The following is a 21829-nucleotide window of genomic DNA, read 5'->3' as shown; positions in this document are numbered from 1 at the left end:
GCTAGAGCAGAAAGCTGGTGACAGGATGGTCCTCTTAACAGAAGTCTAAAAAGTCTCAGCTGCTGAAGATAACTGATAATTTCTTTTTTACCTGTAAGTAACCTCAAGGCTTGAGGGCCTTCCAACCTACTCTGTAGCAACAACAGTCAGAAGGGAGACACGAATATATCAGTAAATTTATAAAAGCTGCCGCTGGCTGCAGTTTGTGCCTACGCTGGAGGTGCCCACATTACTAACCCAGGCCGCTACAATTTTTTGTAGCTTGTTCTGGAGCATTGTGGCATATTTTCAGAGTATTGCACATGTCCAATACTCAGCTAGAGGGAGCCAAGTTGAGGAAACTCAACCTTTGAAAGTTGACTAGACAGGTGTTGAGATAAGAGCTCTGCCAGTGGACTCACTTCTTAGGGATCACAGTGGGCAAACATATAATATAAATTAATCAGGGTCCGGGTAAACCAATCTGAAGTCGATTCTGATAACTGAACTCGGGATTTCTTCTAAAATGAATGTTACAACATTATATACTGACTCAGCAAGGCTTGTGTCTGGCAACTAGTTGTTTCTGTTCACTGGGAGCATTCCTGAATACAGACAGGAGAAGAGGGCAGGAGCAGCTTGAGCCTGTTAACCCCACAATGAAGGGAACCATGTTAGTAGAAACTGACATCTTACCATCAGCCAATAAGAGAGCTGCAGAGAGAGAAAAAAAGAGTGAAATCCAATGAAATGGTAGCTGAAGACACTGTTACTACACACAATGAAACAATCTGATCTGAGATGAAAACACAAACTTTCACATAACAACTACAAGAAAAACCTCTGCAAATTGTTAAACGTTGAATATAATGTGGTGGAAGAGAAATGTGCTTTTTCCACCTAAATTACTGTTTACATTTTTATTTTTCTTCTTCTTTTATAAAATATTTTATTTTATTTTTATTATTTTTATTTGTTCATGGGATGTGGGTGTCGCTGGCTAAGCCAGCATTTATTGCTTTCCATAATTGCTCTGAAGAAGGTGACGGTGAGCCAGGTTCTTAAATTCCTGCAGTTCTTGGAATGAAGAGATACCTCCAATGCCATAAAGGAGGGAATTCCAGGATCTGTGGTTGTATCAAACCATCACATTAATATAAATGTTACTCAGTACTAAATCCCGGAAGTCCTGGCTTTATTCACTGTGAAAAGCTGTTCAATATTGGCATTCAGAAAAGCTGTGCCCCCTCCATCTAAATTGCGTCATTCTGTTGAAAATGTCACCAAACAGTACTTCAACAAATATATCAGCCCCAATGGTTCTATAATAGAAATGCTATCCAATTTGACAATAGATGTAAAGTTAAAAAATTCTATATGTAAGAAAACAGGGAGAGATGGTGGTGTAGTGGTTATGGTACTGGGCTAGTAATCCAGAGGTCTAAGATTATTGGATACTGGATGTTAATTAGTAGAATTTAAATTCAGTTAATTAGCTGTGGAATTATAAAGATTGTCTCTGTAATGATGACCATGACAACTATCATTACTGTTGTAAAACACCCATCTCGTTCACTAATGGGGAAGGAAATCTGCCATCATTACCAAGTCTGGCCCACATGTGATTCACACCAAACACACTGTGGTTGACTCAGAAATACCTAGCAAGTTTCTCAGTTCAAGGACAATTAGGGATGAGAAACAAATGTTGCCCTTGCCAGTAACAGTCACATCCCAAGAAAAAGAAAAGAACTGTAATAGTATTAACTTTCAAATCACTTTGCTTCCACATAATAATCCTCAGAATTTCAATAATTTGCATGCCATTTCACAGTGATTGTCTTATAGCATAAGACAACATGCCAAATGAACAGCACTGAATCCTGTAAAACAGACATAACATTGTAACTGAAAGCCTTACATTGAGGATGGTGTATGCAACAGACAGTTGGGGGCCTTAGCTGGAGGGATGTGACACAAGTGTAAAAAATGAAGATGCGGGTGTAAAAGATGACGTTGCAGCTGGGCCTTATTCTGAGAGTGTGTAACAACGTATTACAACTGAGAGTCGTGTAATGAAGGTGCGTAACAGAGCATTAAATTGAGATATTATCAATGATAATTAGTGTAGCAGAGATACTGTTAGAACTTACAGCCTAACCACAGAGGTGGAGTGTGTAACAGAGAGAAGATTATCATTGAGTTCCTTTCAACAAAGGCTCAGCGGTTCAAAGCAGAGTCCTATAATATGTACACATATTGGATTATGGTTTCTCCCTTATGCAAACCTGAAATGCCACGTTTCATCCATCTTGGTTTCTCCAGGACAACAAAAAAGTTTTCCTGCTTTTCGTACTCTTCATCATCCACAATTTTCACCTGGATTGTCTTCCTGCAGAGAAAGAAAACAAATCAAAAACCTTTTGAGAATAAGGACCAATCTGTAAGAGTGGGTGTAATCTGACAATACAATGTCTGGAGCATTGGAGGTGGCTGGTTCTTTGCAAACTTTAAAGGAAAAGGTGCACTGAATATTTGAGAAGGAACTGAAACATATAGGACACCAGCCTCAGGGACTGTATGTAGCTGGTTTCCACCAGAACAGTGTGATATTTGCAGCGGTTACCTGACAAGCTGGTATGCCATCTTAAACTGTCCAAATTAGCTTATATTGGCCCTCACCTGCTGTAAATCAGCCATAGTCCTGATTTAGTGATGCTGAAATAGCAATTCCCTTCAGCTGCTTTTAAAGTGCCAATTCTTCATCACTTCCAAATAGGGAGGCCAAATCTGTTTGCTCTTCTCTCATTTTCCCTTTCTAGTTGAATGTCAGTAATGTTTTGATAGAAAAGGAAATTGAGGGTTATGAGAACAAACAGGAAAGAAGAGTTAAGACCAGATTAGCCATGATCTTATTGAATGGTGGAGTGGGCTCAATGGGCCAAATGGCCTAATCCTGTTCTTAACTCCTATATTACTAGAAATGAAACCTAACGATATCTGTGGCTTTCAAGAGCAATTGTTGCGAAACAAACAATGATCTCTAGTGTCCTCTTTATTTCATTCAAATTAATAATGCTTTACTGTGGGAATGTCCTACATTTCTAATCTCAGGGAACACATTCTGCAGAGAGTATAGGCATCATTGACTTTTGTTATAGTAGTACTATGTAATTAGAGCGGGGGTGGTTGTTAATTGAAAATGATTTGTGTATGCACACAAAAGTTTCTCGTTCTAATTCCATCCAACAAGAAGACACATGAAACTTTGGGACCTTAACCCATCCACAGGAGCATTAATCTACCGTAGCAGGAAAAATTTCATTTCAGTAATGAACTCCCAGGGAAGTATAATTAAATGGAGGAGAACACATTGTGATGAATTACACATTAGTCCATCAACAACAAACTGGGAGCCAGCCATAGAGTCTTAATGCTTAACCCATCTGTGCAAGAATTAGTTCTAAAATGAAATCACCATTAGGCTTTATGAGATCATTTGATGACATTGGTATCAACAAACCCAGGAAAGCACTGGTCCCTGCACTGATCGTAGAGAACATAGAACAGTACAGTACAGTACAGGCCCTTCAGCCCACGATGTTGTGCCAACTTATTATCCTACTCTAAGATCAAACTACCCGGCACACCCTACATTTTACTATCATCCATGTGCCTATCCAAGAGTCGCTTAAATGTCCCTAATGTATCTGACTCTACTACCACCGCTGGCAGTGCATTCCATGCACCAACCACTCTCTATGTAAAGAACCTATCCCTGACATCTCTCTTATACCTTCCTCCAATCACCTTAAAATTATGCTCCCTTGTGATAGTCATTTCCGCCCTTGGAAAAAGTCTCTGGCTATCCGCTCTATCTATGCCTCATCATCTTGTACACTTCTATCAAGTCACCTCTCATCCTTCTTCACTTCAATGAGAAAAGCCCTAGCTCCCTCAACCTTTGCTCATAAGACCTGCCCTCCAGTCCAGGCAACATCCTGGTAAATCTCCTCTGCACGCTCTCGAAAGCTTCCACATCGTTCATATAATGAGGCAACCAGAACTGAACACAATATTCCAAGTGTGGTCTAACCAGGATTTTATACAGCTGCAGCATAACCTCGCGGCTCTTAAACTCAATTCCCCTGCCAATGAAAGCCAACACACCATACGCCTTCTTAACAACCCTATCAACTTAGGTAACAACTTTGAGGGATCTATGGACGTGGACTCCAAGATCCCTCTGTTCCTCCACACTGCCAAGAATCCTGCCATTAACCCTGTATTCTGCATTCAAATTCGACCTTCCAAAATGAATCACTTCACACTTTTCTGGGTTGAATTCCATCTGCCATTTCTTTGCCCAGCTCTGCATCTTGTCAATGTCCCGTTGCAACCTACAACAGCCCTCCACACTATCCACAACACCACCAGCCTTGGTGTCATCGGCAAACTTACTAACCCACCCTTCCACTTCCTCATTCAAGTCATTTATAAAGATCACAAAGAGCAGAGGTCCCAGAACAGATCCCTGCGGAACACCACTGGTCACTGAGCTCCAGGCTGAATACTTTCCATTTACTACCACAATCTGTCTTCTATTGGACAGCCAATTCTGTATTCAAACAGCCAAATTTCCTTGAATCCCATGCCTCCTTACTTTCTGAATGAGCCTATCATGGGGAACCTTATCAAATGCCTTGCTAAAATCCATATACACCACATCCACTGCTCTGCCTTCATCAATGTGTTTTGTCACATCCTCAAAGAATTCAGTAAGGCTTGTGAGGCATGACCTGCCCCTCACAAAGCCATGCTGACTATTTCTAATCAAACTGTGCTTTTCCAAATAATCATAAATACGATCTCACAGAATCCTCTCCAATAATTTCCCCACCACAGAAGTAAGACTGACTGGTTTGTAATTCCCAGAATTATCCCTATTCCCTTTCTTGAACAAAGGAATAACATTTGCCACCCTCCAACCATCTGGTATTACTCCAGTGGACAGTGAGGATGCAAAGATCATCGCCAAAGGTGCAGCAATCTCTTCCCTCGCTTCCTGTAGTAACCTTGGGTATAGCCTATCTGGCCCAGGGGACTTAACCATCCTCATGTTTTTCAAAATTTCTAGCACATCCTCCTTCTTAACATTAACCTGTTGCAACATTGCAAATACTTTTGATTTTACTAATGACCTTTAATTGATATTTATTCATTCGTTAGATATTGGCTTCACTGGCAATGTTGTTGCCTATCTCCAATTGTCCTAGAGAAATTGGTGATGAGCCACCTTGAACTGCTGCAGTCCATGTGGTAGGTACACCCGCAGTTTTGTTACAGAGGGAGTTGACAAAAAATAAATTCCCCCTTGAGTAGTTACAGCAACTCCATACCCATTGAGATTGAGCTGCCATGTCCCAGGATCTCAAGCAGTAACCTTTCATCTCACTGAAGCTGAGATCTCACATTCAGATGAAACAGGAAGTTAGAACCCATTAACTCACATTCACCATGCTTTCAGCCTCAATTTCACTGAGAATACATGTTCTGTTTTCCCTCTTCACCTCTCACATAATAATCATTGAGCGTGAAATGTTACTGCTTGAGATCCTGAGACATGGCAGCTCAATCTCAATGGATATGGAGTTGCTGTAACTATTCAAGGGGGAATTTCTTTTTTGTCAAACTGAAGTCTGCAATAAAGCTTGTACAATAATGCTAACACTTGTCATCTAATCCTTTCCTTTTCTCTGTGAATTCTGTACATATGAATGGATTCACCCTCCCAGCCTGATCGTTAGCAACTCCTTTGTCTGTCCAACTGTCTTTCTCTCTCTTTGGGCTCTATCCTATCGTTTACTCCCTACCCCACCCACCTCCCTATTTTCTGCATATAAACTGACGTTTTCCCAGCCACCATCGGTTCTGAGGAAGAGTCACCGGACCCAAAACGTTAACTCTGTTTTCTCCTCCACAGATGCTGCCAGATCTGCTAAGCTTTTCCAGCAACTTTGTTTTTGTTCCCTCTGTAACAAAACTGTGCGTGTACCTACACCACATGGAGTGCAGCAGTTCAAGGTGGCTGATCACTATTTTCTCTAGGACAACTGGAGATAGACAACAACATCGCCAGTGAGGCCAATATCTAATGAATGAATAAATATCAAATAAAAGGTCATTAGTAAAAATCAAAAGTATTTGCAATGTTGCTAGTGCCCTATGGCTATATTTACAAGATGCTGAATTAATAAAAGACAGTGTAAATAAGCCCTACACCTAAACTCTATAAATATATAGGAATAAATTACTACAGATGCTGGAACCTGTACTGAAAACAAAAAATGCTGGAAATTACAGAGGATCAGGCAGCATACACGAACAGAGAGCAAGCTAATGTTTCAAATCTAGATGACTCTTCATGAGAGCTGACGTAAAGTGTACAGGGGGCAGCATTTACGCAATAAATCTATACTTTGCCATCTTTACCCTTCTATCCTCCTCAATCAAAATCAGTACTGAGTGTACTTGTAAACAAAGGTCGACATCACAGGGATGTTTAGGTAGTCATGTTTGAAAAATAATACATTTCATTTTAACAATTCCAGTGATACAATTATCTTTACAATTAAAAAAAGAACTTTTACATTCCAGATTTATATTATTAATGGTTTCAAGATCCAAACTCGGTACATTAATCCTTTGAATAGGAAAACATATTGGCTATCTCAAGCACAGCACTGTAATGTATTTCCTTTAGGAAAGAGAAGAATTAGAGGTGATCTCATTAAAGTTTTCACAGTGAAGGTAATTGACGCCTCTGATTAACACAAAGTGAGCTTCCTTCACCTTAGCATAGGATCCGTCTTCTGAAACCCTTCTTAAATCCTATAGTTCCACTTTACTAGTTTTTCATTTGTTTCTTTTGTGAAACATTCTGGAATAGTTTCTGTTGTGCTATATCAGTGTAAACTTTTGCCATGGTGAAGGGCTTAAGCACCAGGGCATATAATATTTTGTGATTTTTATTGAACAAGAAGTGACAGTCTTTCACTATCTTAGCCACATCACAAAGTACCTATTTTCCTAACTGGCTGAAAGTTTCGTCTGTGGGTGGACAATGTAGTGTGGTAAAATGCTTCCAAGTAACTGATAGCCATATCCCCTTCTTCAATCATAATATTCATCAGCAAGTAAGTTGCATCTGTCAGTGAATTTTCCTCAGACAGATGGTCACTGCAATCCCCTTTGTACAGTATTTCACAAGAGTTTATCCTTAACTCAATATACTGACTAATAATGTAGAATACACATTTTATTTTTCTCAGTTTGCCAGCTATATGCCATTCAGTTTTGACTAAACGATGCCTACAACTCAGAATGCTATGTAGCCTCTTCTCCTCTTACCTCTAATGTTCTCTAAACATAAGAGCTGGGTTCTAAACTGGCTTTTATCTTCTGAAGCACAGATCAGAAGAAGGATTTTTCATTCATACACCCCCTTCACAACCTCAATTTGTCCCATAGTTTTACAGTTAATTAGCTACTTTTGGAAAGTTGTCAATATCTTATTTAAGGAAATACAGCAGTAAGTATCAAGCTCTGACAAAGTCATAATGACAAAATAATCTGTTCGATATTGATTGAGGATTACATATTGTCCAGGATATCGGGGAAAACTCCCTTGCTCTTTTACAAAACTAAAGTATTGCAAATGCTGCAAATCTGAAATAAATCAGAAAATGTTGGAGAAATGTAGCAGGTGTGACAGCATGCAAGGTGTGAAAAACAGTATCAACATTCCAACTCAAATGTAACTCTTCTTTGGAACTCCTCCACCTTTCTTTAAAATAGTACCATGGAGTCCATTTTACTTCTAGTCAAGAATTAAGACAGAGCCTTGAGATGATAACAAATCCAAAAGTTGGCTCCTCTAACAGCATAGCACTCCTTCAGTATTGCATTAGACATCAGCCTTAGTTTTGTACAACAATCCCTGGAGTGGATTTGAACACTTAACCATCTAGCAAAGAGGCATGAGCACTACTACTGTGCCACAGTTGACATATCTGCAAGCAGTAACCATCTCAGCCAATACAAGGGAAATACAACTACCTCGCTAAGCCACACACCATTCTGACTTGGATTCAAATGCTGGCCTAGTGGTATGGGGTGGACAATGGCGTAGTGGTATTATCACTAGACTATTAATCCAGAGACTGGGGATCTGGGTTCATAAACCCACCATGGTGGAGTTTGAATTCAACAGTAATCTGGAATTAAGAGTCTAATGATGGCCATGAAACCATTGCTGATTATCACCAAGTGAGTGGTAGAAAAATGGAACACCATGCCTGAGAGAGTGGTGGAGGTAGATACTCTCACAACATTTAAGAAACATCTGGACAAGCACTTAAAATGCCAGGGCAGAGCAGACATGGACCAGGCACAGGTAAATTGGATTAGTACCTTTTGGTGTTTCTCGTTCAGCATAGACACAGTGGGCCAAAGAGCTTGTTTCTATGCTGTATGATTCTATGACTATGATTTTAGGTACAAAGTATTTAACTCGCATGAGGGGAATAAATATGCAGCCATTATTTTTCATAAAGTTTATTAAACTTTAACAGATTTAAGCAAAAGAATGAAACATTAATTGCTTAAACAAATAGAAACAAAATTAATTTTGTAATACTCTTTTTAACTGAATCATTTTAATAAAATGATGAGTTTTGCAGTTTACCACACCTGCAGTCCCTTGTTTGTTCAATCTATCCTCTATATTAGACATTCAATGCACCTATTATATCTAGCCTCATATCAGGCATTGGTTTCTTTCCAATTCCAAATTTTGCCTCATATCATTAAATGATAGTTAGATATTTATTAAAACACAGTGCTTTTCACTCACAGCCCACACACAGACTTGATGATTGGACTCAGAGGATTCTTTTGTCATAGAGGCAAGGTAATTGTCTTATTTCCCATAGACTGACAGCACATACATTTGACCTTGATAACTTACCAGCTGAGGAAATGTGGATGCTTTTTAATGGTAACTTTTAGGTAATACAACCAGGTTTGGAAGCTCATTTTGCTCCCTTGTTTTGGTGAATATCAGCAAGATATCCCTGCTAGTTCACTGCAATATTAATGGGTGAGCTTAGAGATAGAACAACAATAGACAAAGAGAGGAGACAGACAGGGAGAGGGGAAGGGAAGGACAGAAATAGCACTAGAATGGAGAGATGGAGAGGAGGGCCAGACAGAGACAAAAGGAAGAACAAAGAGAGCAGAGAGTCAGAAGCAAGAGCTCTTCTATCAAAGTTACAGCAAATGACTAAGTGAAAACTCAAACCTCAAGTTCCTTTAAATATGCATGTGTACCCTCTTGAATTTCCAATGATTCACACTTTGACCAGTTCCATTTGTATATCTGTCCACTTTGTTCCAGAGTGACTCTGACCCTGTCTCTTTCCAAGGTGATCCCTATGTGCAGAATAGCACACTGTGATACAGCATGAGCTTTAAAATAGCATATGTTTGTGTTTGATAACGCACTCGGAAATGGTTGGCTGGTTGTATGCTGTTGGAGCACTGCCATGGATGACAAGAGATGAAGATGGCCCATCATACCAGACTGCACGCCCAAACTGTTTGGCAGCAACTTTGGTGTCCACCTGGATCTGCAATCAGACTGGAGTTAATATAGAAGCAGGATATATTCAAATGTCCACTAAATTTGCTTCAAAAGTTGTCAAGAAAATGTCACTGCAGTTCTGCAGAAGAGATTTAGGCTTATGCAGAATTCCACAAGGCAATCGTGTGTCTCTTTTCAGGACAGCCCAAGAACAGTGAGGGATTCCCTTGCAAGAACAAAATACCACAGTGTTTGACAACATCAGGAGATGAGGTTTAAAACTGAAGACAAAAAGGAACCAGGTGTGGAAAGGCATAATGAGAGAAGGGTTTGTTCAACCGTGTCAAAGGTTGCAAACAGATTGAGAAGGACAAGTAGGGTTGGTTTATCTTTGTCACAGCCATAGTAAGTAATTTGGTACTTTGATAATAGCAGTTTTGATACAGAGGCAGAGTGGAAACCTGAGTCAAAAGATTGAAAGATGGTGTTCTGGAAAAGGTGGGAAAGTACTTGGAAGGCAACGTGTTTCGGGACTTTGAAGCCGAAAGTAAAGTTGGAAGACAGTCAGTAGTTTTGCAAATGTGGAGGGGTCAAAGATTGATTTTGTGAGAAGGGAGCTGATAACAGGTATAACGATTTAAATAGGGGGAGGGGGCGCAACCTTAGGAGAGAGCACTATTAGCAAAAGCAATGAAAATGGGGTCAAGGAGGGGATATCAGCAGATAGTGGGAGTACAGTTTAGGGAACAGAAAGTATGTTTCATGTACAACAAGGACTTGGGAGAGGGCCATGTGGGGAGGTAGAAGAGAAACTAGAAAAAGATACAAGGTCCGGGCTAGGCTGAGGATGAGAGCAAGTGTTAGGAATTTTCTTCACTTAGTGGGATGTGAATTTTTGGAATTCTCTACTGCAAAGGTCTCTGGATATTCCATTGTTCAATATATTCAAGGCATATTTATGATACACATGACAATAAAATCAATCAATCAATCAAAACAGGGAGCATGTGGGAATGTGGTAAAGAACAAAGAACTCCAACAGCACAAGAACAGGCCCTACAGCCCAACAAGACTGCACCAACATATGAAGTCTTTTTAAACTAAAGAACTTTTGCCTCTCTGCAGTCTGTTTCACTCTATTCCCTGCCTATTCATATAACTGTCAAGATGCTTCTTAAGCATTGCTATTGTATTTACCTCCACCAACTCCTCTGGCGGCATACTCCAAGCACTTACCACCCTCTGTGTAAAAAAAACTTGCCTGTCACATCTTCTTTAAACTTTCTCCCTTTTAATTTCTCCTAGTAATTGATATTTCTACCCTGGGAAAAAAAGACTCCGATGATCCGTTCTATCCATGCTGTTCAAAATTTTGTAAACTTCTATCAGGTTGCCCCTCACCCTTCAATGTTCAAGTGAAAACAAACCAAGTTTGTCCAAACTCTCTTCATAAATAATACCCTCCAAACCAGGCAACATCCTGGTAAACCATTTCTGTACTCTCTCCAAAGCCTCCATATCCTTCTGGTAGTGTGGTGACCAGAACTGTACACAATATTCCAAATGTGGCCTAACTAAAGTTCTATACAGCTGCAAAACGACTTGCCAATTTTTATACTCTGTGTGCCAACCGACGAAGGTAAGCATGATATATGTCTGCTTGACCAACTTATCCATTTGTGTTGCCACTTTCAGGGAACTGTTTAGATCCTTCTGTATGTTGATGCTACTAAGGGTTCTGCCATTCACTGTATACTTCCCTCCCATTTTAGATCTTCTAAAACGGATTAAACTCCATTTGCCATTTCTCTGCCCAAGGCGCCAGCCTATCTTTATACTACTGTATCCTCTGGCAATCACAGCTCCCACAATCTTTGCGTCATCTGCAAACTTACTTGTTAAGGAAGAAGATCAGTTTTGATCGTATTTAATGGTGGAGCGAATTTTGAAGACTAATTTGTCTATCCCTTTCCTATTTTTTATTTCAGAGGTAGAATCATAGAATCCCTACAGTTTGGAAACAGGCCCTTTGGCCCAACAAGTCCATACCGACCCTTGCAGCATCCCACCCAGACCCATACCCCTATAACCCTATAACCCACCTAATCTACACATCCCTGAACACTATGGGCAATTTGGCATGGCCAATCCACCCTAGCCTGCATATCTTTGGACTGTGGAAGGAAACCGGAGCACCCGGAGGAAACCCACACAGACACGGGGAGAATGTGCAAACTCCACACAGACAGTCGCCTGAGGGTGGAATCAAACCCGGGTCCCTGGCGCTGTGAGGCAGCAGTGCTAACCACTGAGCCATCGTGCCACCCCAAGGTTCATCTATTGGTTAGCAGAAGGAAGGGAAGCCTCAGAGGCCCCTATACACATGTCCTCAATCTAGTGATGATGAAGTACATAAGGTCCTTTCATTTATTATTGGAGAAGCAGATGGAAAAGATGGGGAGAGGGGACACAGGCAAGCAAGGAAATGTAACAAGAAGTAAAGAGAAGCTTAGTCAAAGAGTTATATTTTAAAACGAAGAGAGAAGCATAGAGATTTAGGAACGGAGTTCCAAACCATACACCTTGATATCCAAAGACCTAGCCACCAATGATGGAGCAGTGAAAATCAGCAATTATAGACCGTCATTATAGAAATGCAGTGCTGACAGAAGGATGTGGAACTGGAGGAGTAAACAAAGATAGAGAGGGCTGAGGCCACAGGTGGATTTTAAGCAGATTTGGAAATTTGTACACAGGCTAAAATTGAGGTCATAGGCCAGATTCATGGGATTGGCACATATCAGCAACAAATCACAGGGTGCATCAGGTTGACTACGTTGAGTACATATTTAAATAAAATGAGCCAAGTGATATATTCTAAGGAGATCAGGAAGAATTACACATGTAAATAAATATAAGATAAATTGCTAAATACTATTCCACAGGTCATGCTGTTTTGAAGTAATTACGTTACAGCAGTTCACAGTTTAAATAAAGTTAAGTTCTAGACCAGGTTTTAACTCAAACTTCTTAACAAATATGTAAAATTAGCAGGAACATTTTGTTTAAACTGTGACATTTATATCATGGTGGTCAGAAACAAAATCTGTTTAAGCTGATTCCACATCACAACTGCTGTGGTCCCTAACTGGGAACCTACAGCTTCATTTGACATTGTCATGATTCTGACTGGTTGCTGTTCACAGCTGAATTAGGAGCACAAATAATTACTACAAGAAGTAACAATGCTATGACTGCCACACAGAAAAATCATGATTATCACAGATCTTTAATCCTTCTCTATTTTGATTCTGATTTCACACCTCCTTGTGTACACTGATACTTATGATGTGGAGCATCACGAGCTGCAGACACCTTTTCCACCTGACCCAAGCGCAGTGAAGGAAAAAGCCAGCAGAGGGCTCCAAATCCCTCGAAAGAAGGGCTTGATGGATTTATATTAGAATTTTATAGTGAAAGAGACCATTCACCCCATCTGGTTCATATGCCCCACACAAGCCTCTTCCCAATTACCTGATTAGCATATCCTTCTATTCCTTTCCTCATTACGTACTTAACAAGCTTCTCTTAATACTATATTTAGTTCATCGTCATGGGAAGATCGACTAAAGTAAAATCATTTTATTGTCAGAATAGCAAATAATTTGGCAGCGTAATCAGGAAGGGCAGTGAAGTGAGATTGGAGCAGACAGCTCCTGCTTAATAGTTGACACTAGTAGAGTGGGCCGAATGTGGTAATATTTATAATTCCTATAATGTGGGGAAAAATTGTGCCAACATAAACATTAAGAAAAACAATATGTGGACAATGTGACAATGACTATAAGTGATGAAAGTTCATTTACATGATTTAATTCAAATAAGGAAGAAGTTGCTTTGCCAAGCTCACATACCAGCTTTTAAAGTTCAACTTCTTCTACACATTCACAGGATGAAGTTTTGCCCTTAGCAGTAAATGAATTTACACTTTTGTTTACCTACAAATCTTTCTCCAGCCTTTTATACTGAAGTTCCTGTCCACCAATAATTCCAAGAGCACAGCACATATGTGTGACAGGACAAGCAACAACTAATTAGGTTGAAGAATTATTAATGAGCAGTGCAAAGTCTGAAGAATGAAGTATCAGAATAATAAATTCACCATCAAACTGGTAAAGGAAGCAAAATGAAGAGGGAAAGAAAGATAGGGTTAAGAGAAAAAGTTAAAAGTAACAAAGAAAAAGTATTTTAATAACATTTTTGGATGAATTAGATTAATTAAATCTCTTAAATAAAATCTGAATAAATGAACCTCCACACTTGTAAAAGTTAATTTGCATTACCAGACCGGCAATAATTAAACTCAGTTAAATGGGTATTTTAAGGGTATTTAAACAGGAACAGACAACCCCCAATCTTTTCTGGCTTGTTCATTATCCATATATCAGTTAACTAGAGCGATTTGACCATGTTTCATGTGTTTAGATGCTAAGACTCTCACTGAGTTTGGCAGTTCCTAAAGGAGCAGTGCATCTTAAGCTGCAAGTTCCTCATTCAACTGCAGATGCACAGCAGCTGAAAGTTGCTGATGATTCCCATGTAAAAACAGTGAACTCTTTCCCTCACCATTATTTCTTCTCCACAGTCAAGCTCCAACTGTTTCTAATCAATGATATTTGAACACATCAACTGACTGTAACAGAGGAAGGGACCACCGGTGACCAAAGGCAAAATCTGGAATATCAAGAGATTTGTCCCAATAGAGCCTGCAATGTCAGCCTGCCAATACCATCTACACACTTGAATAAAATTTGTCCACTAGCTTAATGAGGAGATTGAATCTGTGGTAATAAGGAGTTATTATAACTGTCAAATTAAACTGCAGTCTAATTATTAGCCCCTCTTCTACTCCTGTGCATCTAAACCTTATCTTGGTGACAAAAGAGATCACCTACTAATGTTCTACACAAAGGAATCAAAGAGTTTTATATGCAAGTTTCCTCAAGTACACAAGTACAGGTGGTATTGTCAAAATAAGGTATAAAACTGCTTTGGTGCTTCAGTGTTGCAAAATGCCGTTTTTGAATATACGGAGATTAGACAACCAAAGGTAGGTCCTGAGTGCTAGTGAGCTATGGTATACTCACTGGATTGCAGAACATTCTCATTGTGGAAAGCAGCACTTGTTAAGTTGGAGATGGAGATTTTTCTTTATTCATTCTATGGATGTAGGCATTCCTGGCTCAGCTAGCACCTATTGCCCATCCCTAGTTGCCTTGGAGAAGATGTGATGAACTACCTTCTTGAACACTCACAGTGCAGTTGGGGAGTTCCAAGAGTGTGACCCAAAACCAGTAAAGCAGCAATTATGTATTTCTGAGTCAGGATGGTGCATGGCTTGGAGGGGAATTTGCTAGTGGTGGTATTCCCGTGAATCTGTTGCCCTTGTCCTAGATTGATAAAAGTTGCAGGTTTGGAAGGTACTGTTGGAGGAAACTAGACTGAGCACCTTGTAGATGGTGCATACTGCTGCTACTGAGTGTTCATAGTGGAGAGTGTCAAGTTTGTGGATGCAATGGCATAGATCACAGATCTGGAAAATTGTAGTATTACTATTGCAGAACATTTTTGGTTTGTACACAACATCAAAATTGTGCGCTAAAAGTCAACAAATACTGAAATATTGCAAAAGATAAGACAGAAATCTGATAACCTCAGGATTCACGGGATTCAATTTGGAAAGCCATTTGTAAAAACATTAGTTTATGACTCAGCTTTTCAAAATATTTTATTTTACTTGTTCATGAAAAGTGGGTGTCACTGGCTAGGCCAGCATTTACTGCCCATCCGTAATTATCCTGGAGGAGGTGGTGATGAGCTGCCTCCCTGAATTGCTGCAGTCTTTTAGATGAGGCACACCCATAGTGATTAATAAAGGAGTTTCTGACTTTGTGACAATAAGGGAATGATAATTTGTTTCAAATTACATTGATGTGTGCCTTGGATGGGAACTTTCAGCTGTTGGTATTCCCATGCAATTCCTGCTCTAGTCTTTGTAAGTGGTGAAGGTCATGAATTTGGAAGGTGTTTCTGGAGCATTTTGAATGAGTTGCTGCAATGCATCTTGCAGTCGATTCAGACAATGGCCACTACTGTTGGTGGTGAAAGGAATGAATTTTAAAGATGATTGCTGAGATACCAATGAAACAGGGTGCTTCATCCTGGATGGTGTTGAGCCTCTTGAGTACTGTTGGAGTTGCTTTCATCCAGGCAAGTGTAGGTTATTCAATCATGCTCCTGAGTTGTGGCTTGTAGATGATGGACAGGCAATGGGAAAACAAGAGGTCACTTACTCACTGCAGAGTTTTATTATTCACTCGTGGGATGTGGACATCACTGGCTGGCCGGCATTTATTGCCTGTCCCTAGTTGCCCTCGAGAAGGTGTTAGCTGTCTTCTTGAACCAACACAGTCCATGTGGAGTAGGTTTCATTGCTATGGTTGACCTGATGCCATAGGAGTATGTAGGGTATTATGGACTTCCAAATGTAATTTTACAGCAATCAGTGATAGTTTCAACCTCACCATTTCTGAGACTAGCTGTCAATTGCAGATTTTATATTACTTGGATTGAAATCCATAGTGGGGTTTGAAGCTATGTTGTCAGAGCATTAGTCTGGACTCTGGATTAACAGTCCAGTGACCAAAACAAACTCTCTTTATTTTGCAACAGTTCATGTGGTGCAGGTGATCTCATAATATTGATCGCAAGAGAGTTCCAAGATTTTTACCCAGCAGTGTTTAAATAAAAAGGAACAAAGGTCCACACCAGGAAACTTGCAGTGATGGGCAGGAAGGCAACATTATAGTGTTGCCATTTGTCCTTCCACATGGTGGTGGTCACAGATTTGGACAACGCTATTGAAAACTGCTGTGGTGCATGCTATAGTTGTGAGCACATTAGTAACTTCTCCTGCGGAAACTCAGTGCAGTGCAGATAAACTGGACCTGTGTTTGATATTGTTAGTCTGATGACTGATCAACGTTCAATGTGCTTGATTAATAAAGCCTGCATGCTAAAGTAAACAGATGCTCCAAAAAGACCTGAGAATCCTGAGTTCTGAGCTAGAATTCCTATGATTGATGAGATATTTAGAAGTGGTCTAATTTTCTAGCCAGTGCCACCTCCAGACTGCTGAGGTAAATCAGTTCTATAAAAGACACAGCAACCTGGTGAATACATGACACTCAGCTAAGCTGAGTCAAAAGATCTTCCTCATCCAAATCAACCTGATACTTTGTTAGCTGTGTTCTATTGATTAAAAATAACATGAAACTAATTTTATCATTGGTTTGTGAGACATCATTATTGCAAATCACAGAACAGATTCATAATGCAATTAAATACGGAGAAAATGTAACAAAAACTCATCACCAATCTCTAACTCAGACAGCAACAAAGTCAAGACTTCAATCAGCTCCGGTTAATGGGAATTTCTCCAACCATCTGAATAAATTCAACCAATGCTGGCAGCAACTCAGAAAGTAGAACTCACTTAAATCACAGCAAACATTTTTGTTTTCATTCATTGCTGGACTTAAAAACAAACATAAAACAAAATTTATTGCAAGCTAATAACCAAAATACAATATCACTAATGCTGTCTTGTCTGTGTTTACTGTTTCTTGCTAATTGAGAATAGTCCAAAGAACAATGCTGGTGATTGTCCTTAAGGAACGTTTAGTCTCTTTCCTTGAAAAGTGCTGCTTTCAGAGGGCTACCTGTGGTTTCAAGGAGATCTCAAGCAGCTAAAACTCCAGGATCTTCCAGAAAAAGGTTGTCCTAGCAACACAACATCAGTTTTATTTTATAACAAACAATGAAAAAAAAATCAATTACCTACAGACCAGAAAGCATTTAACCACCAGGCAACTGAAATCAGCTTTCAAACAAACTGAGCTTCAGACTTGCCTCCCTAAAACTTCACTGACCTTTTGCTGAATGCAGAGGGTTCAGTGTATGTGAAAGTGTGCAAGTGAATGTATGTCGGGCAATTACAACAAGCATGTTAATATTTTAATATACATTTCAAGAGATTAGATTTCATTTCATCTTTCTCTAGGTTATAACTGTATCATGAAGATACCAAGAACTGCAGGTGCTGGCGTCAAAGTCAACACAGTGTGGAGCTGGAGGAACACAGCAGGTCAGGCAGCATCAGAGGAGCAGGAAAGACGACGTTTCAGTTCGGACCCTTCTTCGGCTCCACACTCTGTTGACTATAACTGTATCATATCTTTTTCTATAGGGAAGGGAATCTTCCATACTTACCAATTCTGGGGCTAACATGTGACTCCAGATCTACAGCAATGAGACTGACTCCTAACTGCCCTCTGAAATGGCCTAACAAGCCATTCAGATCAAAGGCAATCAGGGATGAGCAAAAAATGCTGCCACGAAAGAATAAAAAGAAATCTTTGTTGCTTTTTGTAACAAGTTTCTGCAGCTGTGCTTTATCCATGGTGGATGAGGAAACAGGAGTCAATGCTGTTTTGATCATGTGTTTACTGAAAGGCAGGAATACAAGTGTACTTTGAATGTGTCTGAGTTGTTTCTTGGCCTCTTTGGTGGCCATATGACAGGGGTATACATATCATTTTTTCTCTGATTTTCATCTATTTTAGTGGACTACCTCCCCTCTCTCCACCTACCATAACTGCTATCTGAGATCAATGTAGCTCATATATCTTACAGTTTCAGGACTTCACTAGTTTTCCTAGCAGCATGATTTTTGTTGCAGCAAACAAACGTGCAAAGGACTGAAATTAAAACAAGGAGTATTGCATAGACAAAATGCAGACTGCACTTTCCACAGCTTACAATACAATAACTATCAAACTTATTTTGATAGCATGTCCCAACTCTACAATTCTGCAAGAACGATAAGAACAATACTGCCATTGGAATACCATCATCTCCAAGTTTCTCTCCAAGTCATAAATCATCCTGGCTTACACATTTTTAAAAATATACTTTTTCATAGGATATGGTTTTCACTGAAAATGGCCAGTATTTGTTGCCCATCCCCTGAACTGAGTGGCTTCTTAAGACTTTGCAGAGGGAAGTTAAGAGTCAGCCACATTGCTGTGGAGTCACAAGTAGGCCAGACCAGTTAAGGATGGCAGATTTCCTCGGGCATTACTTATGAGGTTTTTTTATGTTAATCAATGGTATCTCTGGTCGTCTTCACTGATGCTAGCTTTAAATTCCCAATTTTATTCATGGAATCAAAAGTTAACCAGCTGCCATCTTGAGATTTTAACCTCAACATGTCCCCACAACATCAACCTCGGCCTCTCAATTACTAGTCCAATGACGATATCGCTCTGTTGTCAATACCCCATATGTAGTGCTGCATCTCACTGTACTGGGTCAAATATCTGGAATTTCCTTCCCAACCACTGTGTGTCAACTAGCATCACACAGTTCAACGTAAAAGCCCACTGGAGATGAACATAAAGGTGGAAAATAATCCCCAGGACCTGGTCAGATGTATCCCAGAACTTTGTGGGAAGCTAAGGAAGTGATTTCTGAGCTCCTTGCTGAGATATTTGTATCATCGATAGCCATGGGTGAGGTGCCAGAAGACTAGAAGTTGGCTAACACAGTGCCATTATTTAAGAAAGGTGGTAAGGAAAGGCCAGGGGACTATAGACTGGTGAGCCTGATGTCAGTGGTGGATAAGTTGTTGGACAGGATTATGAGGGACGGGATTTACATGCATTTGGAAAGGCAAGGGCTGATTAGGGATAATCAACATGGCTTTGTACATGGGAAATCATGTCTCACTGACTTGATTGAGTTTTTTGAAGAAGTGACGAAGAGGATTGATGAAGGCAGAGTGATGGGCATTGTCTAAGTGGACTTCAGCAAGGCGTTCGACAAGGTTCCACATACTAAAATTGTAATCAAGGTTAGATCACATGGAATACAAGGAGAGCTAGCCATTTGGAATAAGAATTTGCTCAAAGGTAGGAGACAGAGGGTGGTGGTAAAGGGTTGCTTTTCAGACTGGAGGTCTGAGACCAGTGATGTGTTGCAATTATGGGTGCTTTTTGTCATTTATATAAATTATTTGGATGTGAATACAGGAGGTATGGTTCGTAAGTTTGCAGATGACACCAAAATTAGTGGCATAGTGGAGAAGGAGTATAATGAGACTTGATCAGATGGGCAAATGGGCCAAGGATCGGCAGATGGAGTTCAGTTTAGATAAATATGAGGTGTTGCATTTTGGTAAGGCAAATCGGAGCAAGACTTATACAGTTAATGGTAAGGTCCTGGGGAGTATTGCTGAACAAAGAGACCTTGGGATGCAGGTTCATAGTTCCTTGAAAGTGGAATCGCAGGTACACAGGGTAGTAAAGAAGGTGCTTGGTACGCTTGCCTTTATTGATCAGTACATTGAGTATAGGAGTTGGGAGGTCAAGTTGCAGATGTACAGGACAATTGTTTTGGAATACTGCATTCAGTTTTGGTCTCCCTGCTATAGGAAAGATGCTGTGGAACTTGAGAGGGTTCAGAAAAGATTTACAAGGATGTTGCCAGGATTGGAGGCTATGAGCTATAGGAAAAGGCTGAAAAGGCTAGGGCTATTTTTCGTGGAGTGTCGGAGGTTGAGGGATGACCTTATAGAGGTTTATAAAATCATGGATCGAGTGACGGTCTCTTCCACAGGGTAGCGGAGTCTGAAACTAGAGGGTGTAGGTTTAAGATGAGCGAGGAAAGATTTAAAAGAGACCCAAGGGGCAACCTTTTCATGCAGAGGGTGGTGCATGTATGGAATGTGCTGCTGGAGGTGGTGTTGGAGGCTGGTATAATTACATTTAAAAGGCATCTGGATGAGTACATGAACAGGAAGGATTTAGAGTAATATAGGCCAAATGCTGGCAAATGGGACTAGATTGATATAGGATGTCTGGTCAGCATGAACTTGTTTGACCGAAGGGTCTGTTTCCATGTTATACAACTCTTTAATCCTATGACTCTAACAATAAATGCCTTCATCAAATACATCACAAGAACAGATAAATCAAAGTATGTACAATCAATACACAAACATCTGAAAAAGAAAGATGAGTCATGCAAATATTTAATTAAAAATTTCAAGCTTTCCAGTTTAAAAGAAACATGGCATACGTGGAAGATGTACAATCTCTAAACCAAGTTAAACTAATCTGAATGGTTGTAATGCAAAAGAAAAATGTGTCCTGTGTGATAACAAGGTGTACAGCTGGATGAACACAACAGGCCAGGCAGCATCAGAGGAGCAGGAAAGCTGACGTTTCAGGTCGAGAACCTTGTTGTCTCAGATTCTCCAGCATCGGCAGTTCCTACTATCTCTGTCTCCTGTGTGATATTGTGTTTGTAATCACTGGATTGAACTTTCCACTCAAAGTATATTGGTTTTTGCTCTGGTAAATACGCGTTAAAAATGTTTCCAAATGGCAATCATTCCCAAAGCATGGCTGTTCAGTCTTATGTAGCAGAGATAGCTAACAGAGCAGAAATAATGCTGAAATGTACTTGGGATATGTAAGAAAGAAAATACTCTGTAACATTTTCTTTTCTTTTTCAATTTTAAGAGCAAAGGAATTGATAGACTGTTGCCCCATTCAACACGCTGCTTTATCTTATTAGAAATGACAGTCTGATTTTGTCAATTCCCATTTCCCACTTTATCTATTAGTTTTGCAAAAAAAAATTCACAGGATCTGGGCATTGCTGGCTAGGCCAGCATTTATCATCTACCCCTAATTTTCCTTAAGAATATGGTAGTGAGGCCATTTCTTGAATTGCTGTGCTGCAGTCCATATGATGTAGGGACACCTACAATGCGGTTAGGGAAGGTAATTTATGATTTTAATCCAACAACACTGAAACAATAGTGATATAGTTCCAAGTCAGTGTGGTGAGTGGCTTGGAGGGAAATTTACAAATGGTGGTGTTCCAATGTATCTTCTGCCGTTGTCCTTCTAGGTCTTGGGTTTAAAAGGTGCTGTTGAAGTATCCGGTGAGTTCCTGCAGTGCATCTTGTAGATTGTCCTTACTGTTGCTGCTATATTTCAATGGTGGATGGGGTGCCTATCAAGCAAGTTGCTATGTCCTGGATGCACAAAGTAAGTATCCATGCTAAGAAAGGAGCTA

General features: G+C 40.0%; 1 protein-coding gene across 1 annotated transcript in view; it reads right to left on the bottom strand.

Moving 5' to 3' along the window:
* The window catches only part of LOC109923326 (sodium/calcium exchanger 3-like), a 314148-nt gene that overhangs the window by 34583 nt on the left and 257736 nt on the right, over window positions 1–21829 (bottom strand). The window contains exons 4-5 of the mRNA XM_048618407.1: window positions 2268–2371; window positions 676–693 (exon numbers count right to left, since the gene is read on the bottom strand). Of these exons, the coding sequence (XP_048474364.1) occupies window positions 676–693; window positions 2268–2371 (122 nt within the window). The remainder of the gene's footprint in view (window positions 1–675; window positions 694–2267; window positions 2372–21829) is intronic.

Source organism: Rhincodon typus, chromosome 39, assembly GCF_021869965.1.
Source record: "Rhincodon typus isolate 14 chromosome 39, sRhiTyp1.1, whole genome shotgun sequence".
NCBI classification, from domain to species: Eukaryota; Metazoa; Chordata; class Chondrichthyes; order Orectolobiformes; family Rhincodontidae; genus Rhincodon; species Rhincodon typus.
This window is presented reverse-complemented; position numbering and strand designations above follow the sequence as displayed.